The sequence below is a fragment of the Leucopleurus acutus genome (genome assembly GCF_964270905.1).
Source record: "Leucopleurus acutus genome assembly, chromosome: 19".
In the NCBI taxonomy this organism is placed as follows: domain Eukaryota; kingdom Metazoa; phylum Chordata; class Mammalia; order Artiodactyla; family Delphinidae; genus Leucopleurus; species Leucopleurus acutus.
This window is the reverse complement of record NC_139161.1, coordinates 19,895,980-19,904,630: the sequence shown is the minus strand read 5'-3', so window position 1 is coordinate 19,904,630 and position 8,651 is coordinate 19,895,980. Positions and strand designations below refer to the sequence as shown.

Here is an 8,651-nt window from a genome sequence, read left to right as displayed (position 1 = left end):
ACGGCAATCAGAGAAGAAAAAGAAATAAAAGGAATACAAATTGGAAAAGAAGAAGTAAAGCTGTCACTGTTTGCAGATGACATGATACTATACATAGAGAATCCTAAAGATGTTACCAGAAAACTACTAGAGTCAATCAATGAATTTGGTAAAGTAGCAGGATACAAAATTAATGCACAGAAATCTCTTGCATTCCTATACACTAATGATGAAAAATCTGAAAGAGAAATTAAGGAAACACTCCCATTTACCACTGCAACAAAAAGAATAAAATACCTAGGAATAAACCTACCTAGGGAGACAAAAGACCTGTATGCAGAAAACTATAAGACACTGATGAAAGAAATTAAGGATGATAAAAACAGATGGAGAGATATACCATGTTCTTGGATTAGAAGAATCAATATTGTGAAAATGACTATACTACCCGAAGCAATCTACAGATTCAATGCAATCCCTATCAAATTACCAATGGCATTTTTTACAGAACTGGAACAAAAAATCTTAAAATTTGTATGGAGACACAAAGACCCTGAGTAGCCAAAGCGGTCTTGAGGGAAAAAAACGGAGCTGAAGGAATCAGACTCCCTGACTTCAGACTATACTAGAAAGCTACAGTAATCAAGACAATATGGTACTGGCACAAAAACAGAAATATAGATCAATGGAACAAGATAGAAAGCCCAGAGATAAACCCACACACCTATGGTCAAATAATCTATGACAAAGGAGGCAAAGATATATAATGGAGAAAAGACAGTCTCTTCAATAAGTGGTGCTGGGAAAACTGGACAGCTACATGTAAAAGAATGAAATTAGAACACTCCCTAACACCATACACAAAAATAAACTCAAAATGGATTAGAGACCTAAATGTAAGACTGGACACTATAAAACTCTTAGAGGAAAACACAGGAAGAACACTCTTTGACATAAATCACAGCAAGATCTTTTTTGATCCACCTGCTAGAGTAATGGAAATAAAAACAAAAATAAACAAATGGGACCTAATGAAACTTAAAAGCTTCTGTACAGCAAAGGAAACTATAAACAAGACAAAAAGACAACCCTCAGAATGGGAGAAAATATTTGCAAATGGATCAAGGAACAAAGGATTAATCTCCAAAATATATAAACAGCTCATGCAGCTCAATATTAAAAAAACAAACAACCCAATCCAAAAACGGGCAAAAGACCTAAACAGACATTTCTCCAAAGAAGACATACAGATGGCCAAGAAGCACATGAAAAGCTGCCCCATATCACTAATCATTAGAGAAATGCAAATCAAAACTACAGTGAGGTATCACCTCAAACCAGTTAGAATGGACATCATCAGAAAATCTACAAACAACAAATGCTGGAGAGGGTGTGGAGAAAAGGGAACCCTCTTGCACTGTTGGTGGGAATGTAAACTGATACAGCCACTATGGAGAACAGTATGGAGGTTCCTTAAAAAACTAAAAATAGAATTACCATATGACCCAGCAATCCCACTACTGGGCATATACCCAGAGAAAACCATAATTGAAAAAGACACATGCACCCCAATGTTCATTGCTGCACTATTTACAATAGCCAGCTCATGGAAGCAACCTAAATGCCCATTGACAGACGAATGGGTAAAGAAGATGTGGTACATATATACAATGGAATATTACTCAGCCATAAAAAGGAATGAAATTGGGTCATTTGTAGAGACGTGGATGAATCTAGAGACTGTCATACAGAGTGAAGTAAGTCAGAAAGAGAAAAACAAATATCGTATATTAACGCATGTATGTGGAACCTAGAAAAATGGTACTGATGAACTAGTTTGCAGGGCAGAAATTGAGACACAGATGTAAAGAACAAACGTATGGACACCAAGGGGGGAAAGCGGTGGGGGTGAGGGATGATGAATTGGGAGATTGAGATTGACATACACACACTAATATGTATAAAATGGATAACTAACAAGAACCTGCTATATAAAAAAATAAAATAAAATTCAAGAAAAAGAAAAAGGAAAGAAGGAGACAAATGATAAAAGTAAGAACTAAGACTTGAAAGTGGGAGGTAAGTATGGAGGTGTGTGACACCTGGGGATGTCAGCCTGGGAATGGCTCTTTTTCATAAAAATCTAATTATGTTCTACAGACATAACTTTGATTTTTTTTGTTTTGTTTTCTTATGTTTTGTTTTGTTTGGACCACGCTGCATGGCTTACGGGATCTTAGTTCCCCAACCAGGGATTGAACCCGGGCCCCGGCAGTGAAAGCGCCGAGTCCTAACCACTGGACCGCCAGGGAATTCCCATAACTTTGATTTTTTAATCAAAATTTTAAAATATAGAAGGCATCCACCGCAAGTGAGAAGTGCGGTACACCTCAATAGCCAAGTAGGGTGGATTCATGCGGTGCAGGGCAGGGGGTGGGGAGAAGCACCACAGTGGGTTGAGACGGGAAGGCCAAGCATCCCAGGAGAGAGGGAACAGCACAGGTGGTTGAACAGAGGGGTCCTGACGGCCTCCTTATTCTTGATCTGTACCACATTCTCGTTAGAAAGCTCATTAGGTAGAAGTGAGGGTGGGGGAGATGGACAGCAAGGGACTCCAATTAGTAGGCTGGGCCCAGTTCTAGGGAGTGAGGAAGTCTGATGGCGGCGGTGGTCATGGGGATGAAGAGGAAGCAGGGGTGACAGATATTTCTAGGGGACTCGCTGGCACATGATTCACTGGCTGAGGGGAACGAGGAAGAGGAGGGAGTTGATGGGAGTGACGAGGGGGAGCAGGTTGGAAGAAGAAAGATTCAGTCCTAACCATGGATACCACCCCCAAGGCAGCAGGCTCTCCCTCCACCATCCAACACTAAAATTATTGTGTGCAAAGGTGAGGCTCCGAGGGGTAGAGTGAGGAGCTCAAGCTTGGGAGTCTTGGGTTAAAATACCTAAAAAGATAGAGCCTTATAAAAGAAAGGCATGGACTTTGCAGCTGGACAGACCTGAGCCACCGTTGTGCCACTTCGTGTCTGTGTGACATTAAGCACCAAGATGAGCCTGACCACGGCCCCCTCACAGAGTCGCCAGGTGAGTCGGAGGAAAGAGCTGCTGTAAAACGCCTCACGCAGCATCTGTCAACACGAGCGAGCTCCCTCCCATCCTATGTCCCAACTCCCACTCCCCCGAGAGCATGCAGGTCTTCAGGGAAGACCCTACAAGCTCTTCTGAGCCTGGCTTTTTCCTGCATCCCTCAGGCTGTGAGGTCCCAGAAGATTCCTGGGAGGCACCTCCAATTCCCGTCCCATCAGCTCAGGCATGGAGACCACACAGGATTGTTGCATCAACCAGAAAGTCAGCTTTATTGACCCACCACCAGCAGAGAGGGAGGGGAGACAGCTGGGGCGAGCAGGGGCTGGACCCAGGCCTTCAGGTGGTGAGGCCGGCGGGTGGGCAAAGGCGGCTCCGGGACTCTCAGGAGCCTTACCTTCGCAGGAAACAGTTCTGGCCGGATGGGTGCTGGGAGGAGAGGCTGTAGGGGAGAAAAGTTAGAGCGGTTAGGTGTGTTGGGAGCAGCAGGGGTGGGGCTGAAGGGTCTGTGGGGCAGGACAGGGGGGGTCCCCACTCACTGGGTGTCCTCACCCTCCAGCAGGGGGCGGTAGGTGGCGATCTCCTGCTCCAGCCGCGTCTTCACGTCCAGAAGGATCTGGTACTCGTGCTTCTGCTGTCCCATCTCGCAGCGCAGGGGGGCCAGCTGCTCCTCCACGCTGCAGATGAGCCCCTGGATCTGGGACAGCTGCAGGCAGTAGCGGTTTTTGGTCTCCTCCAGGCTCTTCTCCAGGATGCTTTCTGTGAATGGGAGAGAGCGAAAGAGAGAGTCAACGGAGGGGGGTCACTGCTGTCCCCCCAGGTCTCTGGGCATGTTTCCTGAGAGGTGCATGGATTTTTGACCCCAGCTGAGCTACTTATGGGCTAGACAAGATGGAGAAAAGTTATTCCACCATTTGTTCTGGGCCTTCATTTCTCCATCTATATAATGGGTACAGTGATCCTTCCAACCCACTCCTGGGAAAAGAGAGATGGAACCGTACTGCGGCGATGCTCCATTACAGGGGGCGGTGCCATTACTGGCGACTTGGAGGCTGGGCTGGGCCTGATCCTCCTTACCCTGCAGAGCTGGGTAAGGCCCAGCTGGGTAAGGCCCTGGAGCACCCTTCGGAGCTCATTCAACTCATTGCAGCTGTTCTGCATCAGCTCGCTGTTAGAGGCCACTTCTTTGTTCAGCTCCTCTTTCTTTCTTTTTTTTTTTTTTTTGCGGTACGCGGGCCTCTCACTGCTGTGGCCTCTCCCGCTGCGGAGCACAGGCTCCAGACACGCAGGCCCAGCAGCCATGGCTCACGGGCCCAGCTGCTCCGCGGCATGTGGGATCTTCCCGGACCGGGGCACGAACCCGTGTCCCCCGCATCGGCAGGCGGACTCTCAACCACTGCGCCACCAGGGAAGCCCCTCAGCTCCTCTTTCTCAGATAGGAAAGAACAGAAGGTGTGGGGCACTCCAGAGGCACCCAGGCTGGGAAGTCCTGCAGCAGGACTGAGGACCCATATCACCTTGCTCAGGAACCAGGCCTCGGCATCTCTGCGGTTCTTGTCTGCTATCTGTTCATACTGGTCGCACATCTCATTCAGGATGTGGCTCAGGTCCACACCGGGGGCAGCATCCACCTCCACACTGACGTCCCCGCTGGTCTGACTCCGCAGGGTAAACATCTCCTAGGAAGAGATGGGGGGAGGTGGTCAGCTCAGCTGCCCCCTTCCTTGGCCCCAGGTGCAGCTGCAACCCCACTGGATCAGCCTCCCACTGCCAGCAGCAGCCTTACCTCCTGGTGGCTCTTCTTCAGGTAGGCCAGCTCCTCCTTCAGGCCCTTGATCTGCATCTCCAGGTCAGTTCTTACCAGGGTCAGCTCGTCCAGCACCCTGCGCGGGCCATTGATGTCAGCCTCCATGCCCTGGCACAGGGCCAGCTCATGCTCATACCTGGCAAGACAAAGGTCAGGGCCTCAGGGTCCATCATGAAGCTTCTGAGGCTCAAGGCCTGCTGGTCCTCCTGTCTGGACAACCCCACAGCTCACCCCCTGCCCTCTACTCTCTGTCCTCAGCCCACCACAGTGCCGCTCACTTGGTCCTAAAGTCATCGGCTGCTAGCCTGGCATCGTCAATCTGCAGAAAGGGCTGTGTATTCTCTATTGTGGCCTCGAATATCTGCAGAGGGGGTGAAGGACACGTCTGGTTAGCCAAGGCCCTGCTGCTCAGGGGTGAATAGCAAAGAGGGGGGAAAGGAGCCTCACCATACTTGGGGTTATCTGGAGCGCAGGTCAGTCTTTACTCTCCCCCAGACAGCCTAGGGTGCCTTCTCCACCCAGCTTAGCATGTGCAGGGGATGCATCCACGTATCCGCCACCCCATCCTGGGCCCCATCTTACTTCGGAGAGAAGCTGATCCAGAGAATGCTTGCAGGGAGTAAGAGATTCGGGGTACCAGGTCCAGTTCAGATACCCTGATGCTAAAAAGGGACCCTCTGCCACCAGTTCTGAGTAGTCCCTGGCCACTCCTCAAAAGCGGGCCTCAGTCTCCCTGTTTGTAAAATGAAGATGCTAGCAAGCGTTTTTCTAGGGTCCACTGCAGCCATGACCTCTATCAACACTCCACCACCAGAGTCGCACACCTGGCCACACCACCTCGTTCCGCAGGTCCTTGATGGTCTTGAAGTGGAGGGTGTAGTCGCAGGCGGGTCTGAGTCTCTGATTCTGGTACTGGTCTCAGAGCTTCACCTCCAGCTCCGTGTCGGCTTCCTCCAGGGCGCGCACCTTCTCCGGGTAGGAGGCCAGGCAGTCATTGAGGTTCTGCATGGTGAGCTTCTCATTGCCAGAGAGGAGGCGACCATTGCCACCACTGAGGCAGACACCAAGACCACCACCATATCATCCAACGAAGATGCTACCCAGGGCCCCACTGAAGCTGCTGCTGCTGCTGAAGCTGCCTCCATAGCCGCCCCCCAGCCCGCAGACACCCCCAGAGGAGTAGCGGGAGGAGGACAGGCCCCCGTAGGCGCTGGGGGCCCGGCAGGAGCCTCCCGCCAGGACGGAAGACCCGCAGCTGGAGCCGCCGCTGATACCACAGGAGCCCTGATGGAGCTGGAGGAGGTGAACTGGTGCCTGCAGGTGGTCGTGGTGAGAAGAGAGAAGAGAAAGGTGCTCAGGGAGGCTGGGAGGATGCTGAGGGGTCCTCAAACTCCAGGAACGTTCATATGCACGTGAGGAAGGAGGGCCCCTCCCAGCTGCTGACTCCGGGCACCACTCCGGATTTCATCACTCCAGATCCCATCCAACTCCCCACTCCAGACTATTCAGCCCGGGGTCAACTCACTTCACCGTGTGCCTCTCTGAGTTCCCACCCAGTTTTTGGGGGTGTGGAGCTGAGAGAAAACATACCAACTCAAGTTGGTGGTGACTCACGCTAGGCAACGGGAATCTAGCTGGGGTTAGTTCCTGGAGACTGAGGGGCCAGCAGTGCCCTGACACAGGCGAATTTGTGGTGACTGCATCCCTGGGCAGTGAGTCAGCCCATGCAAGGACTCCCTGCCCGACGGTGACAGCCTTGGATGAATGGCCTCAGCGATGCTGTCCAGGGGCTGTCTCGGGATGCAGCTGTGGGGACCCTACATGGCTGGCTGTGGACAGGAGAGCTGGGTTCATGGTCCTGCTCTGCTCTGCTCCCTGTGTGACCTGTGCCCCCACACCCGCCACCTACCTTCTCTGGGCCTCTGTTTGCCCTCAGTAAAGTGACAAGCCTGAACTGGGCAATCTCAGAGTCCTTTCCAGTTCTAAAAATTCTATGAGTCTTATCTCAGTTTCAGAGGCTGCCTTCGAGCCCCCAGGACCTCCAGAAGTGGTGTGTACCATGAAACGAGCAGATAGAAGCTTGAATCCCTGCTCTGCCCTGTACAAGCTGCATGGCATAGGTAGTCCTTTAGTCTATGAGCCTCTGGACCTCAGTTTTCTCATCTGTAAAAGGGGAGGGCACACCACCAACCACAAAGGAACATGCATGATGGACCCTGCTGGCCCCGTCCCAATGGCCAGCCCTGACCCCCAGCCTCCCCTTCCTTCCCTTCCAGCCCAGCTACCCTTCACCCACCCCTCCTCGCCCACCTCTATGCTCTGGCACCCCCCTCCCACATGCCTGCCCTCTCCTCTTCTCTCCCACACTCCCACCCTTTGAGCAGCTCCCCCGCCCAGTGCATTGCTTCACCTAATCACAGGCACCCACCGTAAACTGTGGTGGGAGGGAATCTCCATCCTGCTGCTGGTACTACCTGTGACCCCGAACCCCGCCACAAGACTCTGAGACCCCACACTGTATCCAGGGCTTAGATCCCAACAGTTTTCTCTGGAGAGTCCACAGCTTCCAGGCTGGCTTTGGCAACTTTATTCGTTCAGTCGAGGAGACGGGAAGGTGGCTCTCTGGTCACCTGCCATGCTCAGGTATTTACACATGCCACACAGTTCTGTGAGGGGCCTTATTCCTGCCACCAGTTCACAGATGAGGAGGCTGGAAGGGTAAGTGGGCTTACCAAGACCCCAGTCAGTGAGGAGCTGGGGCTTGAACCCCCGTCTGTCTGCTCGCCCAGCCCAAGTCCTTTCCACCATCCTGAACCACTCTCTTTTTGCCCCTCCAACATACATCACTGTCTTGAATCAACCCTGTGAGGTGAGGAGGAGAGAGGGAGAACCACAGAGAGGGTGATTTGCCCAAAGGCACTGCGTTTAAGCTGCAGAGCCGGGACTTGACCCCAGAGATGGGCTGTCTTCAACTCTCCCGCAATGCCTGGCAAGCATGTCCATCGCCCTCTGCCTCCCCGAGGTGCCTGGAATGAGCTCTGCCCGTGGTGGGCATGATATTGGCCTGAGGGCTGAAGGCAGGACTGGGGGGGTCTGGACCCCAACAAAGAGGCCTCCTTGGGGTGCCCTGGGGGGTGACCAACAGAGCTGGCCACTGTCCTTGCTCTGCAGTGCCTCTGTGGAGGTGAGAGGAGGCGGAAGAGGGCTTGCCTCAGCCTGGGTCCTGCTGGACAATACCACCGTGAACCTTGGGGCAGGAAATTCTGTCTCAGCATAACCAGGGCTTTGCTTCTGCCACATCACGTCCCTCATCTGGAGGCACAGGGCCCAGAGGGATGAGCAGAGCTGGTACCCAGCTTATGGCTTCAGGGCCAGGCCTGGGAGAGAGAACTTGCTATTCCCTCCCCTAACCCCCAAAATAGGCAAAAGGGACCCTGGAATCTTAGACAAAACCCCCACCATCCCAGGCTTCAGGATGGTCCTGAAGTTCAGGTCCAATCACAGGTTCAGGGGAATTTCGGAACTGGAAATGGCCTTCAAGTTCAGCAAAGACCACCAAGCCCCAACCAGAGAGCACAAAAGACTTGTTCCATGTTAAACAGGACAGAAGCAGAGGAGCAGATGGACTTCCCTGGAAGTCCAGTGGTTAAGACTCCGTGCTTCCAATGCAGGGGGTGCAGGTTCAATCCCTGGTTGGGGAATTAAGATTTCACATGTTGCATGGAGCAGCCCAAAAGATTTTAAAAAAAAAGAAGCAGCAGCAGCAGAGGAGCAGAGA

General features: G+C 52.0%; 1 protein-coding gene across 1 annotated transcript; it reads right to left on the bottom strand.

Annotated features, from left to right (window-relative positions):
- Positions 1 to 3,459: 3,459 nt before the first annotated feature.
- On the bottom strand, positions 3,460 to 5,881 carry LOC309976093 (keratin, type I cytoskeletal 16-like; the record flags this gene model as incomplete). The annotated part of the gene is made up of 6 exons (XM_082861574.1): positions 3,460 to 3,508; positions 3,606 to 3,825; positions 4,541 to 4,745; positions 4,853 to 5,009; positions 5,152 to 5,234; positions 5,804 to 5,881. The coding sequence occupies 6 exons, from the start codon at positions 5,879 to 5,881 to the stop codon at positions 3,460 to 3,462; spliced, it is 792 nt and encodes a 263-aa protein (XP_082717700.1).
- Positions 5,882 to 8,651: the final 2,770 nt, after the last annotated feature.